This window comes from Psittacula echo (genome assembly GCF_963264785.1).
Source record: "Psittacula echo genome assembly, chromosome: 5".
Taxonomy (NCBI): Eukaryota; Metazoa; Chordata; class Aves; order Psittaciformes; family Psittacidae; genus Psittacula; species Psittacula echo.
In genome coordinates this window covers 16,717,584-16,731,832 of record NC_137739.1, presented here as the reverse complement: position 1 = coordinate 16,731,832, position 14,249 = coordinate 16,717,584, and the positions used below count along the sequence as shown (strand labels likewise).

The window sequence follows — 14,249 nt, the reverse complement described above, 5'->3', positions numbered from 1 at the left end:
TCTAAATAAAAAGACAATGACAATGGCAATTGAGTACCTACAAAGAGAGAAAAAACTCAAATTATATAGGTGTAGGAAAATGCACACACACAAAAACTCAGAGAGGGTCAGTTCAACCGCACAGGGACAACTACAGAGAAGCAAAAGCAAGTATATAGACCAAGGACTTGAGTTTCAGATCAACATGAGCCTCAGTCCCATCAACGGAGAACAGCCTTATTATCATGGAGGAAAGGATCTGAAAGGAACTGGTTTACAGGCATAGGCTAGTTGTCAAAATCTCACAGCTTTCATCACATCTGGGATTTTTCAGAAATGGCACCAGCAGTTTCTGTTGGTAAGGTTTGTAGGAATACGAGTATGGATTTGCAATGATGGATGGACTATTCATTAGGGACTGTAGTGACAGAACAAGGGGTAATGGGTTCAAACTTAAACAGGGGAAGTTTAGATTTGATATAAGGAAGAAATTCTTTACTGAGAGGGTGGTGAGGCACTGGAATGGGTTGCCCAAGGAAGTTGTGAATGCTCCATCCCTGGCAGTGTTCAAGGCCAGGCTGGACAGAGCCCTGGGTGGCATGGTTTAGTGTGAGGTGTCCCTGCCCATGGCAGGGGGGTTGGAACTAGATAAACTTAAGGTCCTTTCCAACCCTAACTATTCTATGATTCTATGCACTAGTCTTATAATTAAGTATAATACACTCAAAACAAAGATGCATGTTGGTTACAGTGCAGTTACAGATGGGAAGGGAGCAATTTTGTACTGGTATTCTCTAATCACTAACACTCTCAGTTTTCATAACTGTTATTTTCAATCTTAGTTAGTTCAGGCCATAGTTTTTTCTCTTGAGATTCTGAAAATGCTCAGCTATTATTATAGTTTGCTTTGAATTTTCCCCTTTCCCCCCTTGACTTCCAGTGTTCTTTTGTCTGTCTTGTTCTTATTTCTTTTGTATGCATGTCTGCAGGTGGCTTTTATAGCAAAATCTCACTCTGCATTCCTGCCCATCCTCACCCTCTCCTGTTTTGTTACTGCATCACCTATCTCATTGTTCTTTTCCTCATGCCTGTAACTGCTCATTTACTAACAGATTCCATTCTGTGCCTATGGAGTCTTTTCATTCTCCCCGTCTTCAAGCAACAAATCACTGACTCCATTGCCACAGAAATGAGTGAACCCCCAGACCACTACAGAAGAGGCTTCTCACTTCCGAGTCTGAAGAGGAGGAAAATAGTAGCTGAGCTTAAGGGATGTTCATGGCAGGTTGTTGGCTCATAGTGAACAAGCTTATTATTGCTAGCAGCCTACTGACATATCTTCCTCTAACCCCGAGTATTTCCCATAACCCTGGCAGCTTCTTGACAAGAATAATCAAACTAGGTGAGCAGCACAATATATTCTACTAACAGTGCAGAAAACAGAACAAACAAACAAAAAGTTTTGGGACTTTTGCCTTGCCTTACCATGTTCATACCCAAGGTATGTCAGGTGTTTTTACCTTTGGTTCCTACTTGTATTTAATAATTGCTGAGATGCTCATTCCTTGATTTCTGAATGAAGAGAGTAAATTAGATATCATTTTAATTGGATAGAGTGTAGCATAACTACAGTAACCAACTACATTGTTGTTGTCACTGTGATACACACCGAAGTAACTCCACAATTCACAATCAAGGAGAGGGGGAAACACTGCAAAAAAAAAAAAAGGCATTTTCACTTGAAAAATGCAGTAAGCTGTTACCTGTGACATCTGTATACAAGTTTCAATTGCACAAGCTGAGAAATAGGTCAAGATAACACAGAGATATGGTAATGATCAGTCTTCATCAACTACTAGAACTGCGACCAGAAGCCGATGCCTGAGCCACTTACAAGGCTGGGATGCAAAGCCTATCTGTCTCATTTCTGCCCAGCAGGCATCTAGCTTTTGTAGGGTGAGCTCTAGCATGCTTTTTTAAAATCCTATTTTGGATCTGGTAGTTAGAAGACAGAAAGTAAACCACTAATACTTTGTCCAGAATGACTCCTCAAAGCCTTGGGAGGGTAGGAAACAGCCTAGCATCCTATTTCTTTGTTTCAGCAGAAAATAAGAAAGGTTGTGAATACTGCAGGTTTTTTACAGTAACACCAGTGCCAATCCAGTCTGTTTCCACTAGAAGCTGTGGTGCAAACAGTTTGTTGACTCACTGTAATGTTCATATTCTCTGTCTTTTAAAAAATAAATACATAAATTAGCAGTGGCACCTTGCAGCTGGTTGTACAGAATACTGTGCTGGACAATGTACCGGTGACAGGTTGCCAAAAGTGCTGTATCAGGACAGCCACAGCTTTCACAGAATCACAGAATATTAGGAATTGGAAGGGACCTCAAAAGATCATCTAGTCCAATCCCCCTGCCAGAGCAGGAACACCTAGATGAGGTTACACAGGAATGTGTCCAGGCGGGTTTTGAATGTCTCCAGAGAAGGAGACTCCACAACCTCCCTGGGCAGCCTGTTCCAGTGTTCCATTACCCTCACTGAGAAGAAGTTTCTTCTCAAGTTTAAGTGGAACCTCTTGTGTTCCAGTTTGTACCCATTACCCCTTGTCTTACCATTGGTTGTCACCGAGAAGAGCCTGGCTCCATCCTCGTGACACTCCCCCTTTATATATTTATAAACGTTAATGAGGTCACCCCTCAGTCTCCTCTTTTCCAAACTAAAGAGACCCAGCTCCCTCAGCCTTTCCTCATAACGGAGATGTTCCACTCCCTTAATCATCTTTGTCGCCCTGCATTGGACTCTCTCCAGCAGGTCCCTGTCCTTCTTGAACTGAGGGGCCCAGAACTGGACACAATATTCCAGATGTGGTCTCACCAAGGCAGTATAAAGTTGCTCCCACTCAATGAAGCCAGCTATTTGCAATAGCAATCACAGAGTATCTGGTTTAAAAGTATAAAATACCCAACTTGGCACTAGAGGTCAGTGATAAAGCTAGTAGGGATTTTTCTCGGGAAACTTTCTTCCAACTGAAACCACTCCCTTGTATCCCAAAATGCTTTAAATAATCCAATAGACTACTATTTGCTCCCCAAAATGTAACATTTATTTTTATCCAATTTCAGAAAAAAAGTCAAATTCTCAAATTGGAAAATCTCAAATTTCACAGAGAGATCTTGAGAAGCCGTTGTAGACAAATTTATTTCCTGAGAGAATTCCTATTCAGTATTGCTGAGGCCAAACCACTATTTACAAGTATAACACAACACTGACAAGGCCAATGCCTTTTTTAGTTACAAATGTAGATTGCCACAGAGTATGCAAGTCCTGTTTTAAACCTCCTTGTTGCTCACAGCCAAGCCTGGACTCTCCCCAGTGGTTAGACTTACACTCCCCATCCCTGTGTGCGCTGCAGGATTTACATTTTAACACTGTACTTCAATCATGAGCATTTCCAAAATAGCATCCAAATATAGGTGAATTTACCCATCATCACTACATTAACTACGTGCGGAGAAAACAACATACTTATGTTTTCCATTCGGAATTCTCCCCAAAAGTCCCATTTGCTCACTTATCTCTAGAAACCCAAAGCTAAGGAATCAGATGACACAGTTCAGTGAGCTTGCAAACAAATGCAACATTCACCAGTTACAGCCAGTTAGACTAAAACTTGGTATGATTCAGATTTAGGCAAATGTATGTATCAGGCTGAGATTTTCCTTTTAGGCCCTAGGAGTCTGTTCCAATGGGATTCTCTTTATAAAGAGGAACTGTTCTTCAGTATAGTTCAGTGCACTTTGCCAGAGTTTGGCATTTCGCTTAATTTACTCTGTGCACATGGCTAACTGAATGAGTAATTTGAACTGTCTTCTATGTGATGACTTCGTCTTGTGTAAGCATCTGGCTGTAAGTGAGGGGCATCGTGCAGTCACTGCAGCAATGAAAGAATGGCTGTCATGAATTGCTTGAAATTCATAATTGAGGAGATTTCTGGGCTTTCAACAAGACAAAAGAGCAAAGATGATCTGAAAATGGAAAAAAGGTTTCTTTACATCTTCACAAACACTCAAAGAACCAAACGCAGCAACATAGTCTGCCAGGGAAAAACCTGAACAAAACCCAAGTACACAGAATTCATTTTCCCCAGTACATTTCTGGGGTAACTTTCTTCACTACGTTTCAAAAGATGATTGAGTAAAAATTATAGGTCTAAGTAAGAAACATAGCTAAAAAAAAATAGAACAAACCAGCTATGGTTAACTATACCTTATTTACTTTGGTTTTGCAAGTCTCCACAGCTGCAAGTCACTTGGACAGCACAGAAATACTGGTGCATACAATACTTTCATCACAGTGAAATCATGATGTTTTGACAGATGGAATAATAAGAATTGCCACAAGGGAACTTCGCAGTAGTAGCATCTATGAAGTGCTGATTTAGCTCTACTCAGAAAACAAAATTAGTGGATGTAGTGGAAAAAGATTGACACCTTCCTTACATTATAGGTCCCACCCATGCTGGTGTCTTTAGAGCTTTTTTCTTATGGGAAGATCATTTCTCATTCAGCTCTACCTACTATCTACAACCAGTTTGTTCCAACCAGTAACAGTAAGAAGAACCAGTGTTACTAGATGGTAGCATTTCTACTGTTTCTCTGGAGTTGCCTCTAGGTGCCCTCATGATTTATTTATGCGTGTATAAGGTAGGAGGATGTCATCACATTGCTCTGCAGAGGCAAGGGCAGCCTCAGCTTGCACAGCAGGGACTGCACCAGGTAGCAATAATGGTGAAGAAGAAAGTTAAAAACACCTCAGGATTCCTTTTGTATTCCAGCAGTAAATGTGTTAACTGACTTCAGAGCTCCTGCTCATGCATTCAGTTTCATTAATGAGCTACGGAAAGCCAAGTGGCTCAAATTCCCTTAAAATCCTGGCAAACTACAGGAATATTTGGCTCCTGCCAGATCCTGGGGGCACTTGGGGAGTGGTCCATTCACTCCATCACCACAAGCCTTCTTTCTCGTAAGCGCACAGCTTTCTCTCTCCATTATCATACGCCACTGCTTGATGCTGTGGGAGTTACTGTGTTGTCACAATTCTGAACCATGGTTTCATTGCAGGAGAAAAATGCACTCATCTGTGGTTTCAGAAGCCATGATAAGGTCCTAGGATTGACAATCAGCTCCAAATATCTCAAATACACAGCCTGGAAAAAGACTCCGCAAAAAAAGATATGCTGACCATACTGAAAACTGTTGAAATTTAGGTTTACAAACTGAGTGCAGCATACAATTCAGACCAAACTTTTTAGAGACTGGAATCAAACATCAATAACAACTAATAAATTGTGGCACATTCTGTAAAGTATTCAGGCTATATTCTCTACTATAAAATCAACTCCAGAATGGATATGGGGTGAGTGCTGGGATAGAACTGTACATAAGCAGTAATTAGCTCCTGCTTTTAGTTATGTCTGCTACAGAAAATGTCATCATCTTGTGATTCTGTGACACCGTTTCTGTCATGGAAAAGGAGAAAACATAAGGACAAAGTGTGAACTTTGAAGAATTTACCTAATGATGGTTGTTAGCCAAAATTGCACTTTCTACACTGTGGGGCATGTCTACAGAACACAATATAATGCTATGCAAATAACCAAGCTGATTCTGGTATTAAAAGCTTATATGCAGCAGCCTGCCTGATTAAATCAGCCTGGCTATTCAACTGCAGGAGACAGTGATACTACTGCCCTGTATTCAAGCTAGCTCAGAATAAACTTCAAGTTTTGGTTTGTATCCTAATGCTGCAGCAAATTCAGTCTTTGTGTTGATGTTCAATTGTTCTGAAAACCTATTTTTTAGTTCCAAGGTAATACATTTTATACAACAGTTAACAGATATTGCTACAATCATATGTCAACCCTTAATGCCACTAACAGAAGTACAGGTTTGCTGTACTCAAAATCCCACTTTATAGTAAATAGTGGTTTGTATCATTAAATCTCATGATTCAGTCTAAACTGTGCTGAATAATGATGTTAAAACCCTAAGACTGGTTTATTTTTTCTTAATGCTTGTTTGTTTTCTTTAATACAGATGCACCACAGATGAATAATGTCATGCCAACATCTCCCCTCCTTCCTCAGATGGCACATCAACATTCGTATCCCAGCCTGGGACAGATCACAAACCCATATGAGCAACAGCCTCCAGGCAAAGAGCTTAACAAGTACGCCTCTCTAAAAGCAGTTGGTAAGTAAGCAACATGATGCATGACTTCTCCTTCAGAGCAGCATGTTGTATTTGCTGTTGTCAGCTGACATTCTGCTTCAAAGTGAAAAACGTCTTGTTTATCTGGACTAATTCATGACAGAATTTCATACAGAATACCATGTTAGTTAAAAGTGTAAGAAAATTATTGGTAAGTATCGGTGATCACATGCAGGTAGTTAGAAATGCAACCAAAACACCTCCATACCTACTGCACACCATTCATCAGCAGGTTTCACCTGGTGCATACACAGTGTTAAACCTGAGTTCTTTATGCCGAGTATACCTCCCTATGCATTTCAGTATTTATTTTCTATACCTATCTCAACAAATGAGAGAGAAAAACACCAGATGTGTTGCAAATGTAAAGCATATAATTTAGACACCTGCTAAATACTTCCCAAAAGAGAAGGTACTTGTACGTTTCTGAAGAGCTTTCCCATTTTCTGCAAGATGTGCATTAGTAGATCACTGGCGGAATGTTTTGAGGCCGCATGATTTCAAACATGTAGTGCATCAGAAAATTCCTAATAAAGATCACAGTGTGATCAGGCTATTTCCTGCGACTGATTAATATCATACTATGATTTTAAACAAAGAGGGGAAGATCCTCAAATAAAGAGTTATGGGGGGGGGGGGGGGAGGACAATAGTGGGGAAAGATGTCAATATAATTTTCCTGTTGGAAGCATAAGTCAGTAATACATTTCAGTGGCTGCAAATACCTGCTCACATCATATGAAGACAGAAAGCCTTTATCACCTTACATTTCAGGCCCTTCTGGGCAACACTAAATTACAAACTGGGGGGGTGTATTCATAGCTTCTCGCTAACCCTTGCTCAGCTTACACATATGGATGTTAACATCATTCCCCCTGAATTCAGAGCAGTATCACACTGCCTATTTCCAGACGGAGCTATTTAGCTCAGGAAAACCTCCGAATAGCTGAGAACATTCTGACTTAGGAATCTAGTATTCATCATGCTGGAAAAAAATTCCATCACAAGTTGACATTCCTTTATCTGAACTTCAGGATAGCAGACCTCTAACAAAATGTATGTTGAAGCCCCATCTCAAATAGTTTAGCTTTGCTTTATCTTGCTGGCTTTGATTGTTGCAAGTAGCATTTTTAAATCTGTAAACAACAAGGGTTAATTCTGCTGAATTCAGAATAGATTTATTTGAATACAGAGTAGATTTATAATTCCTTCTTCAAAAGGTGATACTGTAAATGATGTGGTGATTGTCACAGATTTATCCACTGATATCAGCCTTCTTTTTCAGATGTCAATTTAGGTCAAGCCAGTCATCAAAGCTAAAAGGTACTTAAGCATAATAAAATGAGAGATGAAACACTTAAAAGAACTTTCTCTCATCTGCCCAAGAGCCACTGAATGTACTTGGGTTTTTTTAATTATTAAATTAGAATGTAGATATTTCTTGGGTGTCTGAGTTCAAGTTTTTAAAGCAGCTAGATTATAACCATACAGTTAAATCAACCTTGAAAGACTGTGCACTTCAACTGCAGAAGTTGTGTAAAGCCTCTCAGAATCTTAAACTAAATTAAACATAACTTGCAGGGACATTTTCTTCCAGGAAGACTGTACTATCTTCCCATACTTTCCCCCATCCTTCCTTTCTGCTCCCTCCTGTTCCCCCTCCCCGCTCCTGGAGCTTTCAGGAGAAAACAGTAGAGATTTTGAAACTATGATACACTCACCCCTTCTGCCTGGAGCAAGAGTTAAATATGCTCAGTTTATAACCACTTTCAGACTCTAAAGGCCACGATTCCTCCTAAGGGATGCTTCTTGAGAACATCACAAGATCACAAAGAGGTTTTTCCATAATGCCAGCCAGGTTTGGGCTTGTGACCACGCCAGCATCAAGTTATTCAAACCACACATTGCAAAGTTCAGATTGACTTTATGAGACTTGTAAGAAAAATAGCAACCAGCCTACATCAGGCCTACCAATACAGTTTTAATCTGACAACATCTTTTGAACAGACATAGACTGAGTTCACCCTGACCTGGTATTCATGTCACAGGGCGATTGCATTTTTCAGATGCTAACTTTGAGTCACATTTATTCATCCCCACAGCAGGTTAATGAATGACTGTAGTCCATTTTCCTTTGCATTCATCGATAGTGGCTTGAGGATGGATTCATTTGTCACAACAGAAATGTAATAAAAGATGTGTTCTATATTTCTCCATTTGTTTGAGACAAATCATGAGCATTTAAGTGCCTCTTACACTGCATGATCCCACTGGTTGGGTGTAGGCCACTTAATCGTTAACGGGAAGGAGAGAGTGGAGGAAGAAGCATTCCTATTGCTTTGTAGCAACTGTAGCTATAGCACATTAATATCACTCATTATAATGTGTTCATGAGTGGCAAGAAGTTTAGATAACTGAAAAAGGGATGCTTTACCAGAGGCAGTATTAAATTAACTTTCACACAGCTGCTTTCTTCTGGATTACAGATGTCCTAAAAATTTGTCTCTCATCCCTCAGTGACTGGATGCTGTGAAAATTCAGTTCATAGAAATGAAGCGAGTCACAGTTATCTTGATCATGTTCAGGATCTGCATTAAATTCAATACCTAGGACTCAAGCACTTGTAAGAACAAGAGACACAATGCCATTGCTACTAATTTGCATTGAAACGAACACATTAATTTGCATTTGCACTGAAAGAGAATGACCAATACCTTGGTACTGAGGCCAAGTTGACCCCTAGGAAGCTATTTTATAGCTACACCCTAGACTCCAAATCATAAAGCCAAGCAGAGTGCAATTTGAAGTAGGACTGTTCATGTATGTATGCAATGCAGCGTGTGCATTGAGAGTGCCTGATTCAGCACAACAGGGGAGAAGAGAGTTAAAAAGGCCAATGTGGTTTTATTTTATTTAAAAAGCAAAATATGTTTATGTGAATGAGTTCAAACTGCACAGCAAAACCCTTACTCAGCGGAAGAGGATATTTTGCTCATTACTTGTTAGGAATTTCTTTATTTGTTGCAGCCTTCAGAATTCCTTAAGCACTGACCAGCAGCTACTGACCAAATTCACCTTTTCCTGTTACTGTCTGCTGGCATTTACATCTCTGAATGATCTGAGGACATTCTGTGCCTATCTTATATTCTCTCATGAGTGCTTGGAGTACAAACAGGGTAATAGTGAGGTGAGATTTACTTACCATTTTCCTCACTGCACCAGAATTTCACTTTCCTTACACATATCTTAACATATACACCACCAGGGAATAATCAGAAGAAGGTAGAGGACCCCTTGAAAATGAGTCAGAGAAACACATACTTCTCAAAAGAACAGATAAGCAGTCAATCCATCTCCCAGTATCTCTAGCCTATCTGACTATAAGTGCACTCTGTTCATCCATTATTTGTCCATTTTTTTAAGCCAGAGAATCTTTTTCAACAGTGCCAAATTTGTCCCACCAAAGAATGTGCTTCTGCAGTATTTGATTATTTATGTGAAAAGTGCAAAAAGAGGTTTTTCTGCATAAATTATTCTTATTTCCAGTTCATCAACCGTGTTTTTCTCCATGCTCAAATGGTTATTGCTCACTTAAGCAATCCTGACATGCCTAAAGCTACAAGTGGATGGAGATCTTATACGTGAACACCTTCATGAAATTCAAGTCCCAGGACATGAAAAGGTAGCTCACCACAAATTTTTATACACATCATTTAGACACATTCAGAAAGCATGAACAATCCCACTTCAAGCTGCACTCTGCTAAGCTGTAAAAACTGGAGTCCATCTTGTTGCTTAATAAGTTTCCTAGAGCTCAAATGTGCCTCACTATCCTGCAGTATTAGCTGTATTTATTCAGGGCAATTGTTCTGCAAGCCTGGCTCAGCAACAGTTCATTTTCTTTCCTAAGTTTCAAGGAGTGCAAAGTGACCAAAGTTCGTTAGGGCCTTTTGGAAAAATTAATAAAATACCCCAGACTCAAATTCTAAAGCTGCAAGAGAGGTGCACAAGACATACATGTGCATACCAAGAATACCAGAATATCTACAGTTTAACACAATTATATTTTATATTTCTTTCATAAATTTTCTTCTTCCTCTCTCCCTCCACACACAGACCCTTAGGGAACTGACTGAGCAGGACTTATGAGAAGGTAACTCAGTTTACTGAAACTAAGACCCAGAAAGCCTTCAGTAATACTGGCAGTCTCCTGTGGGATGAAATCAGATCTAATTGATTGGATATATTGAACCTAGAAGGAGGATATAATTGGCAGCAGACTTACCATCACATAGGTGAGACTACAGCTCCTAGCCTTACTTGAAGCTTCACAGTTCTTTGATCCCAAAGGAAATGTTAGACAGTGCTTCAGCTCTGCTTGCAGCTGCAGAACTCCAAAGATTCTGCAAATCTGACATTCAAAGAATAAATATCTCCTCTTTAGGTCACTGTTTCTATGTAGAAAATATTGTGGCTGCAAGTGCCACATGGCAACATCTCCCTCCAAAAGGTGATGTGTGTGAGAAAACTGTCTGATTTGTCCTTCACATCTACATACACAGAAGGATTACAAAGGGGAAGATCACCATAAGGTTAACAGTTTGGATCATCCTCCTGTCTGATGTGAAATTTAGTAGTGCCTTCTCTTAAGATTCAGATCTTCATTTTCCATAGAAATAAGTGCAACTCTATGCTGATACAAGATCAGTCTCATGAGAATAGAAGTGACTTCACAACTGCCCTGTAAGAATCTGATACCTATCTCACCAGAAGAGAAGATTCTGTACTGTTCCTTATTGTGCTCTGAGCTGGAAAGAAATACTGTAGTTAGAAAAATGGAAACACCCAACAAGGAAAAAGGCCTACCCTTCCATTCACAGGGGTTGAAATAGTCCACCGGTGGAAGAAAAACTACAGGATTACTGGACATACTATGATTGTGGTACTTTACTTCCCTATACCAACCCCACTGTTACACTGACAGGTAAATATCCACGTTTCTTTATAAGGCTTAAAAAGGAATTGTGTTTTCATTTCAAAGAGTAAAGAAATTTTCATCTACTACTTCCATAAGCAGTTGCACAAAAATGGATTAAAAAAATCTGGGACATGGGAGTAGCTCCCTGTATTTAACACCATGGAAACAGGGAAGTACAGATTAATGCATCATTTGTCATATCCAGAGGGTGATTCAGTTAATGATTTCATATATCTAGAGGTATGTTCCATGACATGGGTAATGCTAGTCTGGGCAATCTGCCCAATTCAACAATGGAACTATGGACCTCAAGGAAGTATAACATGAAAACTTCGTATCTTTTTAACATTGTAATTGACTTAGGCCAGATTTTGAGCATTCATTTGTAAGGGAAATCTTCCATACTTTAATCCTTGCTTCTCCTTCAGGTACAGGACAAAAGCCAAGGAGGAGCCAGTCCCATTTCACCATCCCACTGCTGGCACTGTTCCCCCAGCCTTTCCATTGCCCAGCCAGATGCAATGCCAGTTCCACTGGTTCTACCTTCCTCTCTGCTGAGAACCCCCCCATCCCTACTTCACATCCTGCCCAGTGCATGCAGACTTCCAAGAGCTTTTCTTGCTTCCCCTAAATCATTTAATTGCTTTCTCTGTTATTTACCATACTGGCTTCTGATACCCGCAGGCACTCTGTCATAGGTAAATAAAAAGTGCTTGGAGGGACTTGATCAAAATATTTTCCTATTTTATCATCCAGCACACTCATTTCTTCTTCTAGTGTGGTAACCATATTTTAATTATGAATATGCTGTTTTGTGGAAAGGCTTAGTATCTTGAGCAAGATCATCTGCATCGCTGACATTTTTTTTACAGCCTTTCAAAAGAAAAGACTTTTTCATATAAAATCAAATAGTTTTAAAATCAAATTAAATTAATTCAATAATTTTGGTGATATTCTTTCTAAGGCTGCGGTATTCTGCTGTAAGCAATCAGACATCCAAGCAGCTTTTGCCCATACCATCCTTTTGCAAATACATGGAGCTGGGAGAGGGTAACACTTTTGGGATACATGGGTCTTAGCAGAAACAACATCTAGGCTGCTGGAAGGAAACTGCAAATAGTCCTTCTTTTACAAGAAGCAGTTTTAACACCAGAATAAGATGCTCTCAAAGATTTCCATCTACGTGTCTCATTTTTAAGACTTTAGCAGCACATTGAACTTGTGAAAGAAAGGAAATCTCACATTCAGGTGCATTTAGTTGAGGCTTTTTCTCAGGATTTTTTGGTTTCTGGGTTGGAATCACACCTAGGGGATTTGTTTTTTTCTGAATTTGGTCCACTAAATGGTCTTATGATGAAGACTATTTATAAGGAACTATTGAATTCTTAACCTATTTTTCATGCCAAAATAGCAAATTCAAATCTGTGTATCCTTAAGTCTTGTTCTTGAAATTTATATTCTTTTCACCCATGTTCTCTACAGTAAATCTCCTACAATGGAGAAACAGCCATTTTATCTTGCTACCAGCATTTCATGTGAAAATGAAACCCTCACCAGTGAAGTTCAGATTATAAACGCCACTTCACAATCCATCAGTTATACATCACAGAGAACTCAAATCCTTCCACTAAAAATTAGGTTGGTTCTCTGGAAACCAGCTGATTTTAAAAATCCTTATTATAATGAATCAAAATGAAACAAAAAATAATTTTCTCCCTTATATAACACACAACAGGCAGATCTACAACAGCAGGAATGTGAGTCCAGCTGACTGCTAGAGAACGCTGCTCCTTTACGGGCTTTGTACTGTCTTTTGACTGACTTTTTTCTTTGAAGACTGCAGTCTTCAGAGGTCACACGCTTCAGTAACCAGCTTTATTTCCATTTACTGAGATCATTGATGGCCACAGGAAGGAAACTAGTAAATCTAAATCAAGCACAGGTTATTCAAACCTATTTCTATGAAATATTAATGAATTATGCATGAGATTTTTTGCACATTAAGTGATGTGAAGACCAGAGTGAAAGTTTACTGTTAGGCAATGCCACTGAATGAAAGTGAACTGATGAAAAACACAGTGCAGCTCATGCAAAGACAAAGTCTAATAAGATTAAACATTTTCACTTGCAAACATTTCTAAACACCCTTTTCCTTTGGACCAGGAGAAAAGCCAAGAAGGACTCAGGAGCAAGCTCCACTTGTCAGTGTGTTATTTTGCACTATAAACACCTATCTACATATAAACTTACTTCTCATTCTGCAATGCATATTTTTTTTTATCATTACTTAAGAGTAGAGGTTAATCATAAGCAAATGTAAAGAATTGTGAACACTTGCAGTTAAATAGCACCAGAGTGGGATCCTAGCTAAAGTCAAAATTTAATCTGAAGCATGACTTTTACATTACCAACCATGCAGCCCACATATCAATCACACAGGTGGTTCTGAACATGCTCCACTCATGTTTTCCTCCTGAACTATTAGCTGTGCAGGGCATTTATGGCAACATTTTGCAAGAAGAGTTTCATACAGGTGCTCAACATGTGACACCCTGCAAGTGGTTCTTACCAATGCCAAATGAGTGTTCTAAACTCAGCACATGGAAGTGAAGTTCTAAATGATTTCAAAGTTTCAACTTTGAATGAATTCTGGGGAAAAAGTCTTGGAGAGAATTTTCTTTAATTAAGTTGAAAGTTTCTCTAACTAAAGGCTTTCATGGACTACTTGTATTTATTGAGTAGTCTTTCAGGCTGACAATACTCAAACATAAATCAGCTTACAATGACTGAGCCAAGAGTTTCAGTTTTTAAAACTCCAAAGGTAAAAATGAAAAGTAGCTTTTTAAGGAAGAGCTTTGATTTAAATTTTCTCAAGAACTGACCAATGAATAATGGAATGAAGTCAGACAGTATAATTCTGAAATCCCACTACAGTCAAAGCTTAATTAAGAAGTAAATTTAGGAGTCTGAAGTTTGGGAAGCATGCTCAGTGAGAAACAGACTTTAATTCCTATACTCCTA

At 39.2% G+C, this 14,249-nt stretch overlaps 1 protein-coding gene across 1 annotated transcript in view; it reads left to right on the top strand.

Moving 5' to 3' along the window:
- SHISA9 (shisa family member 9) overlaps window positions 1-14,249 on the top strand; it is a 185,110-nt gene that overhangs the window by 159,314 nt on the left and 11,547 nt on the right. The window contains exon 3 of the mRNA XM_080619885.1: window positions 6,078-6,233. Within this exon, the coding sequence (XP_080476011.1) occupies window positions 6,078-6,233 (156 nt within the window). The remainder of the gene's footprint in view (window positions 1-6,077; window positions 6,234-14,249) is intronic.